The following is a 16,259-nucleotide window of genomic DNA, read 5'->3' as shown; positions in this document are numbered from 1 at the left end:
TAAAAAATAAATTGAGATGATGTGATTGCACAAATGTGCACACCCCATTCTTTCTTTTTGGGATGACGTGGCTGTGATGTGAAAATAACCAATCACATTCAAACTTATGTTAAAGGTGGTGGTGGTTTGCAGTTTAAAAATCTACTATAAATAAATAAACATTAATTGAAAAAACCCTACATGTCATATACTGCATGTTAAAACTGTTTATATAAAACCTGACAGTAGAATATTATTAGAAGAACGGTTCATTGAGCTCAAAGAATGGGAGTAACGCTGGAAGGAAAACATAATTAGCTTTCATAGGTACACGAGTAAACACTTTATATAAACTGTACTTTTTTTGTGTGTAATCAATATATTTACAGGAGCGAATGTTCAAGATCGCCTCCTTTGTCTATTTTTAGATAACACACTGCATACACAATAAATTAACACAATATAAGCTATGCATGTGACTAAATAAGAAGCAAACAAAATAAAATATTCGCATTTTAGGCCCTCCCTTTTTACTGACAGATGAGGAAGTACATCTCCTGTTGGGTGAGTCTTAAAGAACAACTACTTTCAAATGTTACATTGTTTCCCAACAATATATATATATATATATTTAATGCTAATTTTCCTTTCTCCAGTTAGAATGATGCAATATTGAGTTACTACATTCTCAAGATTCCATGATAGATGACTTGGGCTTTGACCATCTTCCTTCTCACTTTGAAGCACATGAATATTTCATATAATATTAAGGATGTGTCTATTATTAAGGGGCATCATTTAATTTCACTGCCTTTACCATTTTGCCAGATCGAGCATCTGTTTGAGAGACCATGTCATCATTTCATTTATAACACTTTTTTATTACATAATTTGTCTGAGAGAGGCCTCACGTAACACGATATAAATTATAGACTATATTTTGCCCTAAATTTTACGGACGTATGCTGGTAGCAGACTTGACGCACACTGTCACTAAGGGGTGCTGGTTTGCTGAAACTAGCTTTAAATTTAGATAAAAAAGATATTTCCTGGCCGCATGGTCAGAATATTTTCCATATTTCCCACCGTTGTGAACGTAGCAGCAGGCTCCTCCTAAACCAGAAGTAAAATGCGCTATTTATTTTCCCGAAGTTTAGCGTGACAGGCTTATGCGTCTCATACGTTAGCACTGACATCGGTTGCCTATCAGACAAGAATCAGAGTGGAATTATTGCATTGTGGAGTGTGAATCAACCACACGTTCAACGACACAGGATATCTGACAACGGCATTCTACTTGGAAATACAGTACCGTAATCAGGTAAGTGATTATGTAAATATACAAGTCTAAACAATAGTATAGTACCTCTTACAAGAAAGCTCACTTCATTCTTGAAGTGTTCAATAAAGTATTAGTATTGCTGCTGGATTATAAATTGTACAATGTACATTTATTTTAACACCAGTCTTTTCTGACGTAAGTCATGAAACATTTTGGTGTCAGAAAATCTCCACATTTTATAATAGCTCACACATTGTGGGGATCTGTGGTCTCCTTGACCTTTAGCATTGCAGGCAGGGTGCTTAAAGTTAAGTTTTAACAAGTCATAATGCCAAGTAAATGTTTTCAAATTCAACATGCAAAAGGAGGTCCATGTTGTATTAATATTTAATTGCGTGAAATGTTCAGTTAAAGTATCAGGAAATACAGTGCAGTTCAGTTAAACATACACAATACAGATTCTGCCATTAAAATCGATCATTTTCACTTTATTGTTTTTTTTTATATATACAACTCTTGTGTGTATTCTCTATTAGATAGTGCAAATGTAGAGTACCTAATGTTGTGGCCAGTGAATGTCTGGGCACTTGTTCTCATTATCTGCTCTCTGTCACGCAGTAACCATGAGCGACATGCTGAAGACTCAGGAAGATCGGGTCGTTGACCTCAAAGAATGGGCGCAACGCTGGGATGAAAACAGAATTGGCTTTCATAAGCCACAAGTACATGAGTACGATTTTATCTGTGGGGCGAACATTACTTTATTTGCATGACATAATGTATACATGATGAATTATTCATTTTGTTCTTTTTTTGCAGGATGCTTGAAAGTAAAATTGACAAAGTTTTGGCTGAACGAACAGGAGTCCGCTTTTTTTTCCCTCTGTGTGGGAAAGCCGTGGATATGAAGTGGTAAATAAAATCGGACTATTGTATTCTAAAACCAAGTATTGAGTCATGGGTTACTCTAACCACTGTTTATCAGTTCTGTAGCTTTTTTTCCCCCCTTTAAGAAACCAAGCATAACCATGTGATTGTTTCTTCAAGTGCAGTCTTTGACCAGTGTTTACTATGATCATAAAATGTCATAGACGTTATCTATATTGTTTTTCAATGTACATCCCAGGCTAGCAGACATGGGCCATTCAGTGGTTGGAGTAGAGATTGCGGAAAAAGCCATTCAACAGTTTTTTGTGGAGAATAACTTGACCTACAGCGAGGAGGCCGTCCCTGCTATACCTGGAGCCAAAGTCTTCAGGGTAAATCCATTTTAGGTGTCTAATTTGAAATGGATTATTTCATTTTAATGCCATGCAATCACATACACTTTATTCCGCAGAACTCAGAGAAGAGCATCTCCTTGTATAACTGTGATCTGTACAGTTTAACTAGGTAAGTATGTTGTGTGTAAAGAATTTACAAAATGTTAGGATTTTCTTTTTTGAAAGTTCCCCCCTAATCTTTGTTTGCCACAGTTCAGTTGTAGGTCAGTTTGGGGCTATTTGGGACAGAGGATCTCTCGTGGCCATTAACCCAAGAGACAGAGAAAAGTAAGACTGCAAATCTTAGATGAAAGTTTTCATCATTATAAATAAAACCGACACTAAAACAGTTGAGTCAAAAATAACTAAAATTGGGTCAATAAAGACCAACTCAACTCAACTTTTAGGTTATACATTTATACTAAATTACACAATAAAGTGTTTTGGGTTGTCTTGTACAAAACATAACTTTTTGGATTGTTTTATATGAAAACAACTACATTTGTGTTTTTATACGAAAACATGTTTTTGTGTGTGTGTGCAAAGCAACCCAACGTTTGGATTATTTTGTGAGTTATTCATTTTGACCCACGTTTTTTAGGTTAAATGAATTATCCAGAAAGTTGCCAGCCCCTTTTTGATCCAATTGATTTGTTTTCATTGTTTTTTTAACGCAACTGGCCCAATTTTGGTTATTTTTAAGTGTTTTTAGAGTATAAGTACACAAATGAAATGAGATAAATGAAAAATGAAATGACCCCCCCCAAAAAAAATACGGTAGTTTTGTAGGTTATTCATTTGACCCAACTTTTTGGGTTAAGTGAATACTCCAATAAGCCGTGTTGGTCCCTTTTGGACCCAATTTGGGTTTGTTTTGACCCAACTGTTTTTATAGCGCAGATACATGGAACAATGTACAAAGCAACATCCCAAAATATAGTTGGTTGCCTTGTGGGTTATTCCTTTGACCTCAAATTCAAAAATATTTGAGTTCTTAAAAAATGTTGGTCCTTTTTTGACCAAATTTGGGTCATTTTTGACCTACCGGTAACTGTTTCTTTTTTAGTACAATACCGTCTGGCACCAACATGTACAAAAAAAAAAAGTGTTAACAATGTCATGGTGTTCAAGTCATTTAATTACATTATGTCATATCTCAATTCCATAGATATGCTTCTCTCATCATTTCTTTGATGGCCAAAGACTGCAGATACCTTTTGTCCACGTTGATGTATAATCCGGAACTTTATGACGGTAACATCCTTCCATCCTTATTTTTGGTTGTCTGTCAGAAAAAAAGTAACTATTTCTATCTAAAATAGTAAAACACAGAATCGATGATGTTTGTTTGAGTTGGTATTTGTTAAACTGAAGAAATATTCCGCACCAACTTTCAGGTCCCCCTTTTGCTGTGCCCGGTGAGCAAGTACATGACCTTTTTGGTGAGTACAAAGTCAACTTTAAAGATATTTGTCCTTTCAGTACTAAATGAGATGATTGATTTTTTTTTTTAAATATTTATTTGTTTCTTCAGGAGAACGGTGCAATGTAGAGCAGCTTCTATCAGAGAATGTCACAGAAGACCGACACCGGGCTTGGGGTGTAAACTACCTGATTGAGCAACTGCACCTCATCACTCCAAAAATTTGTTAATATATATATATATATATATATATATATATATATATATATATATATATATATATATATATATATATATATTTTTTTTTTTTTTTGCAGACCATGTGGAACATTATCAAGACGATGATACAAATTTTGTTAAATGTGTTGATTTAAATAAAGTCTCTCATCCATATGATGTGTATGTACTGTATGTACTATGCTCATTCGCCACATGAAGTATACTGTGCCCAATTTATGAAATCCAATACAAGACTTTCCAGAATTAAAATTAATAATTTAGTATTTATGTTGTTTATTATTATTGTTTATTAATGTAGATGATTGTGATTTTATTTTTCAGTGGTGTAGAACAGCAGATAAAAGATGTGTTCTGTATAATTGTCAAACGCATTCAATCAATCTTTCCCAAGTAATAGATTATCAACCTTCTTTGTTACGTCTTCCTTCTGACAGCACTTATTTAATTTGTTTTCGAAATAATTATCAGGGACACAGACAAACTGTGAAACTAAACTAAAGAAGAAAAATGTTACCACGTAGCAAGGGGAGGGGGTGCGTAACCAACTTACCTCCGATTGGTTGTTGCCTGGTTACAGAGTTTAACCAAGTAGAGGGGAGAGGTGCGGCATAAAAAAAAAAACATTAATATATTGCATATGCGGGGAAGGTAAATTACCCATGTTCGGACTATTTAATTATTAAATGTAAAACGTAAACCGAAACCTCGATGTACGTACATTATGGTAGGTGCCAAACTGATCGAGTTTGGCTCTGGATTACAGATAAGTGCGCTTTGGAGTTTATAAGGTGAATAAAGAGGATCCAAACGTAAAAAATAAAATGTAACGTTATTGCAAAACTAATAGCCCCGTAAAAGAAAAAGAAGGGAATGTGAAGAAAAAAAGACAAGTGCATGGCCATTTTAAAAATCTTCAAATGAGGTAAGAATGCTAGGTTCAAATTTTGATAATTAGGTATTTAATTCTATTATGTGGAAATTAATATTGTGTCATTGGGGGTGAATCTCCCATGATTCTGCTCAGGTTGGCTGACATATGCATTTTGAACAATAGAGGGCGCCAGAGGACAGGAAATAGCTTGAGTCGCGCCGGTCTGGATGCATGCAGGTCATCCGTGCTACAGAAACGGCGACTACGTCACTGTGGCTGATGTTAAACGTCAGTCGTACAAATAAAAAAATACAAATGATACAACAGTGGCTGCTCTTTTTTTTACCAATCCCTGTCTGTTTTTTGGCTCTACTTAAGTTAGACTTCAAACAAATGACACACCACACAGTCGTACTAGAAGTGATTCATGAATTTTTAATTTTTTTTTTTATTGTACATTTAGAACAGATACAAAACGTGTGATTAATTGTGAGTTAACTAGTGAAGTCATGCGATTAATTACGATAAAAAATTGAATTCGCCTGACGCCCCAAATTTTTAATAATCTTTAAGTCTGGTCAGGTGATTACATTTTTTAATTATAATTAATCGTATGACTTCAATAGTTAACTCACGATTAATCACACATTTTGTATCTGTTCTAATAGTACAATAAAAAACAATTCTAGGTTTTCATACTCTTGTTAACCACAGTGGAAAAAAAATGTTAAACTAATAGAAATAGTTCAAATGAATTTTTGACGTCTATAGCCGTCAATGGCAGTGAATGAGTTAATATGTATGTCTTCTCCTTTGCCACGTATCAGCTTGGAACTCCACAGAACATGGAAAAGACTTTAGCTAAAAAGGATTTTGCCCAGAAGATGCTGGCTGTGCGTTACGAGAGTCTGATCATGGACCTGGATGCAGCACAGTATCCTCATCTTGCATATCAAAAGTGGGATTTTTATTTTTTTACACACTCAATAAATCACCCAATCCTTAACCCAAACCTATTATTTCCTAACATTTTTTTGGTATTCTTTAGGGGCCAGATGTCAGTTTACAGGGCAGAATGACTTCTACGTGCGGTAGGTGCACTTTAGAGTCCTCTGTGACAGTCACATAAATATGGATTGGCCATGCGCTTTGTTTTTCTACATACTGTAGTTGCTTTCAGAAATCTACTTAGGACTGAGTTAGCACAAACCGACGTCAAAACTGTGGCAAAAAATGCAGATTTATAGCCAAAAAGAACTACCCTAATGGATGTAATCATTGTTTGCACATTATCACACATAATTAAAAAAAGCAGCAATTCAATTTAGAAAATTCTGGTTTACAGTGAAACAGTTTGTTTTTAGAACAGCCAGAAGACAACTAGTGGAGCTGATAATCAAAAAAAAAAAAGTTTTGTATAGCTCAGCCAGCAAAGGAAAACAATCTCTTGAGTATTGTTTATGTTTGGGGGAAAAGCGGCTGAGGAGATTCAAGGTCAGCAATATATCACCTGTCAGACCTTTGATTTACTGTATGGGTCCTTTTGAATGAGATATACCACTCGGCTCTTTCAGCAGCTTCAAAAATAAATGATGTAGTCAACTCAAAATGTATGATATTGTCAAGTTCAATGTGGTAAACTCCTGAAATGTTTTGTGTGGTTTGCTAATAAAAAAAAAATGCTGATAGATTACTACAAACAATCAATACAGAATCAATATTGAGTGTTAGCTACCTGGTGGATCTAAATGAATTAGTTGTTGGTTAGGGATGATGACTTAACTTTGACAGGCTCGCTCTGGTATTTTGGCTGGTGGGTGGGAAATATGTCAGCAGCAGCGACTTATTGCTTGCTCTCTATGTGACCTTCAGTTTGGTGGAAATAGCCGTTGTTGACCTTTGGAAAGTCGAGCAAGGGAAGTGGATACCTATGGAAGACCAAAACTGCCAAAATTAGAAATAAATAAATGACTAAAAGTGAAAATAAAAATCGATATTAAAAAAATAATTAAAAAATAAAATATAAAAAATAAATATAAATGAAAATAAAAAATAATGAAATATATATAGGCCATATCCATAAATAAATTAAACAAAAAAATGAGAAAAAAATAATAAAAATGAAAAAATATATATATAATGAAATATCAATCAATAAATAAAAATGCTCTGCTCTCACATTTATTTATTTCATGCTGCAGACGCTCTGTCAGGTCGAAATGCTATTCAAATGAGGGGGCGCTCCTAAGCGTGTCTTGGGTTGGGTTGGGCAGAGTGTTTTTATTTATTGTTTGATATTTAATTATATTTATATAATTATTTGGGTATTTATTTTTACATAATTTATTTTATATATATTTATTTTTAAATCTTGTTTTTTTTAAATTATATATATATACAGTAGGTCTAATATCCCCTTTTTCTTTTGACTCATAACCACTTGATATCCTTTTTTCAGTGCTTATACAGCTTCTTCTGCTTTGTGGCCTGGGTGGCGTTTGGCTGGAAGTACATGACAAACATCCAAGAGGAAGTAGGCCGTCTTTTGTATTCAGACACCTTTAAAACAGCTGTAAGGAGAAAATGTAAAGATGCTCATAATGGAGATTGGACAACCCAAAGGTCACATGCATGCAAGCAACGGTACAGACTGCATTTTAAAAGTGCCAGCACATCTTGTTAGTAGTCACTTTGCTCCCGCAGGCACAACACTGTGAGTCATCAGAGGCAAAGTGTTTGTTCACGTTCACAAGTTGAGGGGGAAATCAAAAGCGCGGCATGACGCGTGAGCCCAGTGTAGAAAACATGATTTGGATTCGCTGCAACGCCATTTCCAGCTGTCAAGCAGACAGTGAGAAGATTACAATTGAGGCATCGATGTGCTTCAATTCTTGAGCTGGAGCTGAAATTAATTGGGTAGAATGGAGCGTAGCTGATGAATTTGAAATAATGTAGACGTGTCACAGAGTTGCTAAGTAAATTGAGGAATATCTTGAATGCTGATGAATTTGAGAAAGAAAAAAAAAGCATTGTACCAGAGCTGTCCAAATTAATCGAGAAGCAGAGGTGGCAAATCCAAGTCCAGAAAGTAAAAACCCTGTCACAGTTTGGCTTTAGCCATTAATGCTAGCTAGCTAGCTCCATAGCAGGTAAATGAGCACCATGGGAGCTAGCTAACTAGCTAGCATCAATGGCTAAAGCCAAATTGAGGCAGGGTTTTTTACTTTCTGGACTTGGATTTATCACCTCTGTTGGCAAGTAATTAACTAAAGTAACTATTTTAATACATTCGATAGTGACAGCACTACATTGTACATACATACAAAATTAATTGGACTCATGCCTCTTTTTCAAATTTTTGTCCAGGGTGTTCCAGAGACATCCACCACTAAGCAGCCTAGTTAATTAGCGCTCCCCCCTGATGGTGTCTTTATTGCCCACACCAAAAGAACAATCACCCCACTTTTTCCCCTGCAGCCGTTCTACAAGGCTGAGCCCAATACAGGCTGGACGCTATGACAACAAGGCCCAATTAGAGGAACTTAAACAGCAGCTGGCCAATGTCAGGCAGGTCCATACATACAAACACAATGTAACAAAGCAAATTGTTTGGCATGACTTTAATTACAATAAATAAAAAAAATAATAAATCAATGCAAATTTGTTATGGTGTCATCTTCCCAAACTCCTTTTCAAAGGTCTTGGAGCCATGAGTGATGCAATAAATAAGACAATGAGTTGACTAAATAGTTTAAAAGAAAGACATACATGCACTTGGCTTTGTGGTTGTCTGGAATTAGTTGGAGTCACAAAAAGCTTTGGGAGTGACCTGAGCGGGTGTTCATTGTATTGATTTTGATCAAATTATATATGATTTATTTATGATGGGTATTGTTGCTTGATGAAGATTTTTTTTTTCTGCATCTTTCCTTTCATTTCCAGAATTGGAATTCTGTACACGCCTCTGAAACACTTCAAACGAAGGACATTGCTCCGCAAAGTAGAAGAATAAGACGTAACAATTTGGCAGAGAGGGCAAATCCAGGTCCAGAAAGTAAAAATCCTGCCACAATTTGTCGTTAGCCCCTCATGCTAGCTAGCTAGCTCCTTAGCAGGTAAAAAAAAAAGCATCCGGGGAGCTAGCTAGGGAGCTAGCTAACTAGCAGCTGAGGCTAAAGCCAAACTGTGGCATGGTTTTTACTTTCTGGAACTGGATTCCCATATCATTTTTTTTTAGCACACCCTTCTGGAACGGAGTATAAATACCCACAAAATCACAAAGGAGCTAGCTAAGTAGCACCTGGGGCTAAAGCCAAACTCAGGCAGGCTCCCTAGCTCCCTAGCAGGCAAACAAGCACTCTGGGAGCTAGCTAGCACCCGGGGCTAAAGCCAAACTGTGGACCTGGATTTGCCACTTCTGCAATTTGGATGATTAACCAGAGAATCACACTAATGGCATGTGCTAACAGAAAGGTTTATTCCAGCATTCTTGTTTAGTGTAATGTATCTTTATTGACATTGTTAAATATACAATAGATGCATTTAAATTCGAGCGTGATCCCTGTTGCCATATCACCTGATAAAGTCTGATGACCTATATAGTGTGAAAGATGCACTATATATATATATATATATATATATATATATATATATATATAGTACTGTACATCCCTCAACAGTCCAATAAGCAAGACCTGGTAATATTTACATTGTTCAACTTATGTAAGCTCCCTAGTATGCACGCACGGACAAAACACAAACGCACACACACGCCACTCTCTGACCAGGCAGAAGGAGCTTTGCCTTCGTTCTAATTGGCTGCGTAATCTGGGACACCAGGAGTAGTGTTAAGCCCTTTGAAAACGACAAGGACACAAAGCCGGGGTAGCTTGGGGGTTGGGTCCCTAGATTTTTAATTACGTTCCAAAATTACACTTTCGCTTGATTAAAATTAACTTTCTTACGCTCTCTTCAGTTGACTGTTACCCAATATGGTTAACATATTTATCTGATTTTCTCTGCAGAGGTCAGAGAGGATGAACCACTTGATGAGGTCAAGCAAAACCTGGTACCGGGTAATTGCTTTCCTCTTTCCCCGCCATCCTCTCCTGTGGAAGTGTGGAACTGCCAATGGGGAGTAAACATTTTTTGACTGGCAAATACGTTGCATGCAAATACGTTTGAACGTACTTATTGGCTGAATGCTAAAAATTCCTTTGCGCAATTTTTGTGCACATGCTGTTATACATTATTAACATTTTTAATTCTTTATTTCATATATTAACCATGTTGAAATGTGTTATAGATGTAGAGTAGGTAAATAGTGTTGAACTCAGTATAATTTGACCTTAACCTAAGCTGGTACACCTTGTTTGGTCTAAAATTCCCTCTCAGTGTTTACGCACACACATTCTCTTCGTGGGAGCGTACTCTGCTTCGGGGGAGCGCACACACCCACACACACACCACTGACTCTGTTCGCATCATCACTCACGGCCACTCTAGATTTTGTTTTGGGAAAAAGTATCCTGAGAGTATATTTTGTCGAAAAATGAAAACAGGTGCAGTCTGTGTACGAAAATAATATTATGTAACATATTGTGTGAGAACCAATCTGTTCTACTCATTCTTAGTAGGAGGAGAAGGGGCGTTTACTTTCAAAACTCGATTCTTTAAAAGCTGGATTCCGCAAAGGGAGGGGGCACATACGCACTCTGAAAATTCCACCTCATACGTGATGTTCAGTGTTGTTGCCGGTCCCGGAGAATTCTCTGTTTAATAAATCATCCTTGAAAGGTGTTTTTTCTTACAAGAAATCTGTCTTCAAATTTTTGGAACACGCAAAAGAGGACAAATAATTAGCCTCTTTCAATGCACAAGTTAAAAATAAATAAATAAAATAAAAATAAATAAATAATAGTAATAGTAGTATTAATTAGTATTAATGCTGTTTTTTTTTTTTGTTTTTTTTTTAGCAATTATGTTTGAACGTACTTATTGGCTGAATGCTAAAAATTCCCATATAATGCTAGGGTACTGACTAGGGGTGGGAATCTTTGAATGTCCCACAGTTCGATTTGATTCAGATTTTTGATGAAGAACGATTTTTGCTTCAAAATGATTTGATTGACAATGATTTTTGCTTCAATTTATAGATGTTCAAGGAATCGTAATGATCTACTCCAGTCTGACTCGCTAATGCTAATTAGTGCTCTACTCGTGGCTCTTTTATCACTCAGAGTAACAGCTACACGCTGCAAACAAACAACTTTTATTGGAATAACTTGATTGTGACTTTTTCCTTCACTCTCTAATGTGGCTACAACTTAACAGTGTATCAGACCGCGTGAAACCACACTGCCCCTAAGCGGCCAAATCGGGTACAACATGAACAGCGCTCCCAATAAAGGCACACACAAACAAAGGGAAGACAGTATAAAACAATTCAAATAAAATCGATTTTGGGACATTTAAAATCGATTCTGAATCGTATTAAATGAGAATCGCGATTCTTATTAGAATCGATTTTTGGGCTGTAACCCTATCCTGCCCACATGCCTTATTATCAGCCAGTTTAATAACAGCTTTGTGGACTTCATTTGGCGTGATTACGTCTGCATGGTCAACATCGCACAGATCATAAGACTCATGCGGAAGACAGTTGAACAATCTACTGCATACTTATATTGGGCATTTGGGACACGTTTCTGTTCATATAACGGCATTGCTCATATTCTTTTGAAAAGATTCTGTTGGACAGTGTTTGAGTGGTTCTTATCTCATGTCAGCAAAAATTGCAATTATTAAAGTTGACTAAATCATCCAACTTAGATTACTTTTTTCATACTTTTAGCTGTGGCAGGCTTGAATGCTGGAGGGCAAGAGGTACATTTATTTTCACTTTTTATGCTTTGGCGTTTGTGCCTCATGTATTATTTTAAGTCAGGTGGACGTGTTTAGAATTGCTCAGAATGGTCTGCACTTTATTGTCTATCCAAGAAAAAAAAGAAAGAAAAAAGTGCAGTGTTTGGTGAAATAACTTGAAGCGCAATCAATGAAAATGTAATATAAATAAATTATATATGTGTCTCCTTCTACAAATGTTGAATAGGATTTAGATCAGGGCTTTTAGAAATGCTCCAATGCTTTGTAAGTGTTCATTCTTAGCTGTATATACCTTGCGCTTCGGGTCATTACGCTGTTGGAGGACCCGTGACCTTTGACTTAGGTCAAACTGTCTGACATTAGGCAGCACAGTTTGTTCCAGAATGCCTTGATGGTCTTGCGATATCGTTGTAAACTCACAGAGATTCAAGACACCCTGTGTGTGTGTTTGACGCCTGGATTGTACCGCCTTTTTTTTTTTTACTCCTTTTACTTTTGTTTGTTTTAGTATTGCTTGATTACATTGATTGGTTTGTTTTTATTGTGTACCATCACATGTTCCAAATATGTACATTCATTGATTCATTCATTCACACTGAACTCAACTGAATAATTATTTGTGTTTAAAATCATAATTTATTTTTCTCAATTTTTTCCTCTTTAAATTAAAAAATGATCTGTTTGTTACTTACTTTATCAACCCAACTTGTTAATTTTGTGTAAAATAATAATAATAATAATAATAATAATAATAATAATAATGGGTCATTCCAGAATTTGGGCTTCAAAATTGTTGAAAAATAAACCTTCGCTTTTCTGATTTTCTGCTGCATATTCATCGATAAAAGGTAAAGGCTTGATTAGCTCAGTTTACAAATCAATGGTACATTTTTTTTTTTTATCGCAACCCTGTTAATGTAGCACAGCCCCGTGTAGAGGTGTTACAGGTAGCGGTTGAAAATCTGTTACTGTTACTGCTGATCAAGAGGACAAACTTGCTCATGTAAATTAAAATGAATAAGTAAATAATTGTGTTATTATGATCATATGCATAACAGGGTTGCATGAGGTAGAGTGAGACATTCAATAAGGGCTAACTGGTATGAAAAAAAAGAAGGTCTTTTATAACAAACGTTCCTGCAGTTACAAGAGACAGCAATGAAACAAACATTACAAAAAAATAAGAAAATCAATTTTAACTTATTTCATGGGGCACTCCAGATTTATTTGGTATTTTTCAAGTATTCTTTTTTTTCTTTTTTAAATTATTATTTCTTTTTTTAAGATTTGATTTCAGAACAAGTAAATTTCTCAAGAAGCTGCACATTTTAGTATTTTGTATATGGATTATTTAAAATTTGATGGGTGGGGGTGTAAAATGTCCTCTAATTCTGGAATGACTCATTGGGGGGGAGAGAGTGTTGTAACAAAGGGACAGTTGTAACACTCTTAGTTTGACCAATTAGAAATGAGATAGTGTGACATCATCAATTACAGTCTATGCCCACTTGCAACTTAAGCTTACTGGTGAAGATTCGTGCTTCTGAGTTGTTACTTTAATGTACTTGGCTACATTTCTGTCAAATTATTATTATTATTATTATTATTATGGATCATTTTAAGTGTAGGATTTGAATTCACCAGCAGGGTGAGGCATTGCACATAAATGTTTCGACTCAATTCCACTGATTATGCAGATACAATAATTGAGTGCTGCTTACCCACTAATAAAAAGTAACATTACCAATACAAAGATATAAGATTACAATATTGCTTTGGAGTAAGGAAACATTTGTTTGTATATAACCATTAATCATTCATTGATTCAAATGTGCAATCAATCAAATATGCCTTGGTGGTAGGCCTACTCTTTCAACCAACCAGACAACAACCGTCATTAATTTGCAAACGGACGTGTAATGTAAGCAATTTGACAGTGCCGTAACTCTGCTACTTTAGTCGTAAACACACGCAAGTGTTTCACATTTGTGCGCTCTGAGGTGGCGCGGGACAGGGAAAGAGAGAGAGGGAAAGAGTGGGGAGGGAGAGAGTGAGAGAGAGAGAGAGAGAGCAGCTCGAGCGACGTGTCTCGTGTCTCGTGTGGATTTTACCAACCAAGGCAGCGCGCAGAGGACTTCGCTATTAATCCCTGCTTTATTTCTGCATTTATTTGTCACATTTACCAACAATAGGTCAACGAAACAAAGCCAACGAGTATTTTGAGAAGCAGTAGTGTGGGAATTAAACAACAACAACAAAAAAAACGCAACACGTATCCGGTAGTGGTCCCACGAGAGAAACGACAGGAGTTTGGAGCCAGACGTGCAAAGCGAGGCGAAGTAGGGACGGAGAAAAGACGGCATTTGGCTTGCTTTGCAACGGGCTACCAAAAAAACGGAATAATGAGGAACGTTTGCTTCATTTTGACCCTCGGCTTGGCAGTCTACCTCTCTGGGGAAAGGGTAAGTTTGTTCAGAGCTCTAAAACGGGTGTTCAGTTAAGGGTTGCGGGGAGAAGGCAACTTGGGGGCAACTCAAGACCCACGTTTTCTTAACCCCCGGATGGGAAATATACATTACTTTTAGGTAGTCTGATAATTAAGCATATAGTGTACGTTGATTCACTCGACATGTGAATATTATTAACAGAAAATCGGGTGTTGAACTAAAAAGTGTATTTAAAAAAAATCTCATTAATGTACCTCCATTTGCTTTTAAATTAAGAAAACAAAACTTGTAGAAGGTCTTAGTCACGTTTCAAGTTAAAAACCTTCTTGGATGCTTATTTCTAAGCAGCAAAAATCAAGGCGTCACGTGCTATTGGGAATGTGACGTCAGAAAATGAGTAAATCCAATTTTAATCATGACTATTAATTTTGAATATTTAATAAATTTGGTTATTCATTGTACAAAGTTTTTTTTTATTCACAAGCAAAAAAATATATATATATTTTTTTAAATCGAGCCCAGATTTTTGTCTTTCCTTTTGGAATAAAAAATCATATTTAACTCTTATCAAATTAATCAACAATAAGAAAGCAATAAGTTGCTGAATCTCTTAAATGCTTTTTTTTTTCATGAAGCTTCAATTGTATAAATATCCAGAGACGGTTGAATTTTTTATTAAATTTTTTATTTGTTTATTCTACTTACTGCCCTTTAAACGAATAGATATGATGTTAGAACGTCTTGCTAAAGAATGTGTCAAAATGTTGTAATGTTGTGGATTGATTGAGAAGCTAAATACAGTACAAATGAAAAAAAAAGCAAAATTCTGTACACATTTATATATATGGTGTCAATTCAAACTGATTATTACTATTTCCTGTCCATCTCTTGTATTGATATTATTTGCAAGTGAGTGCCCATGAGATTTCCACCTCCTCAAAAGTTGCCTCATCGTAGCTTTATGTAATTGCTTTTAACCCCTTTTTGCACGTAATCGTGTGTGTGTGTGTGTGTGTGTTTGCAAATTAGCCCGGTGGTTGCAGCGACAGATTTTGGCACCATCATGTGCTGCCCCTGTCATTACTGCCTTCCCAACCCCCCTGTTGTTTCCCCGTGGGTTGTGACTTGCCGCCTGGCCCATTGCCTGTGTCAGAACTGCCGGTCCAATTAACCACATCAAACACTTAATGACCCTTTGTTGTATGTTTTTACATGGTTACGTTACTCGTCGTTTTTGACCTGGTGTTGCGCTCATGTGACTGTCACAGTCTCTATTTGACAACATTGCACACATATTTGTTCCAGTAATGGATTTCATGTAAGTGTAAACGCAAACTCGGACCCGGAGGAAATCTTGTTTTTCCTTCTGGACTTACATACAATAGAATGTCTTGCAAATACATCACACACACTTGAACCTCATCAATATCACCCTCCTCTTTATCAGTGTCCCCGAAAGGCCCCGTTGCCACTTGACACATGACATTGATTCTCATTTGGCACAACTGTCGACTAGTAGTAGATAACCGGCTTTCGGCTCATCTGATTGTGTTTTAATTAGGAAATCCCATGGAACATCCCCTTGAGTTATCGGCATTGAAGGCTATTTTCTCATAACTGAAGCATAAAGGATCAGTTTAAACATCAATTTCAAGTTCACTTTTTCAGGTCCAAATCATTTGGTAAATCCGACCAGGTTTTGGCATCTTCTTGGACTTTCTACCCTTACTGGTTGTCTTGGTATGTTGAGGAAGATAATTTGATTTCAAATGATCACTGCAAGCTATTGATATTTTGTTATGAGTAAGGGCAACAATTAAGGCTTGGGTTTTGTAGTAAGACTGACCTGAAATGTTTTCCACTCATTAAA

General features: G+C 36.2%; 2 protein-coding genes and 1 long non-coding RNA gene across 3 annotated transcripts in view; all 3 read left to right on the top strand.

Annotated features, from left to right (window-relative positions):
- The first annotated feature begins 558 nt into the window (after positions 1 to 558).
- Positions 559 to 4,384, top strand: LOC144037296 (putative thiopurine S-methyltransferase). The gene is made up of 9 exons (XM_077548665.1): positions 559 to 1,300; positions 1,880 to 1,991; positions 2,081 to 2,173; positions 2,388 to 2,520; positions 2,601 to 2,653; positions 2,737 to 2,811; positions 3,692 to 3,777; positions 3,921 to 3,965; positions 4,058 to 4,384. Exons 2-9 carry the CDS (start codon positions 1,885 to 1,887, stop codon positions 4,174 to 4,176), a joined length of 711 nt encoding a protein of 236 aa, XP_077404791.1. The 5' UTR covers positions 559 to 1,300; positions 1,880 to 1,884; the 3' UTR covers positions 4,177 to 4,384.
- A 1,498-nt stretch (positions 4,385 to 5,882) lies between these two features.
- On the top strand, positions 5,883 to 8,027 carry LOC144037297 (uncharacterized). Its single transcript, XR_013288871.1, has 3 exons — positions 5,883 to 6,015; positions 6,106 to 6,148; positions 7,516 to 8,027. It is a non-coding gene; the product is annotated as an uncharacterized LOC144037297 (long non-coding RNA).
- A 5,962-nt stretch (positions 8,028 to 13,989) lies between these two features.
- The window catches only part of sdc2 (syndecan 2), a 43,049-nt gene continuing 40,779 nt past the window's right edge, over positions 13,990 to 16,259 (top strand). The window contains exon 1 of the mRNA XM_077548811.1: positions 13,990 to 14,404. Coding sequence (XP_077404937.1) covers positions 14,345 to 14,404 — 60 coding nt within the window. The 5' untranslated portion in view covers positions 13,990 to 14,344. The remainder of the gene's footprint in view (positions 14,405 to 16,259) is intronic.

The sequence above is a fragment of the Vanacampus margaritifer genome, chromosome 17 (assembly GCF_051991255.1).
Source record: "Vanacampus margaritifer isolate UIUO_Vmar chromosome 17, RoL_Vmar_1.0, whole genome shotgun sequence".
Lineage (NCBI taxonomy): Eukaryota > Metazoa > Chordata > Actinopteri > Syngnathiformes > Syngnathidae > Vanacampus > Vanacampus margaritifer.
Note: the sequence above shows the minus strand (reverse complement) of the source record. Positions and strands in the feature narration are given on the sequence as shown.

Bases quoted from the DNA above. Each gene is read 5' to 3' on its own strand.
- LOC144037296 (XM_077548665.1), top strand. From the start codon at position 1,885: ATGAGCGACATGCTGAAGACTCAGGAAGATCGGGTCGTTGACCTCAAA. The intron at 2,521-2,600 runs GTAAATCCATTT...TTTATTCCGCAG, and splicing joins CTGGAGCCAAAGTCTTCAGG to AACTCAGAGAAGAGCATCTC. The intron at 2,654-2,736 runs GTAAGTATGTTG...TGTTTGCCACAG, and splicing joins GATCTGTACAGTTTAACTAG to TTCAGTTGTAGGTCAGTTTG.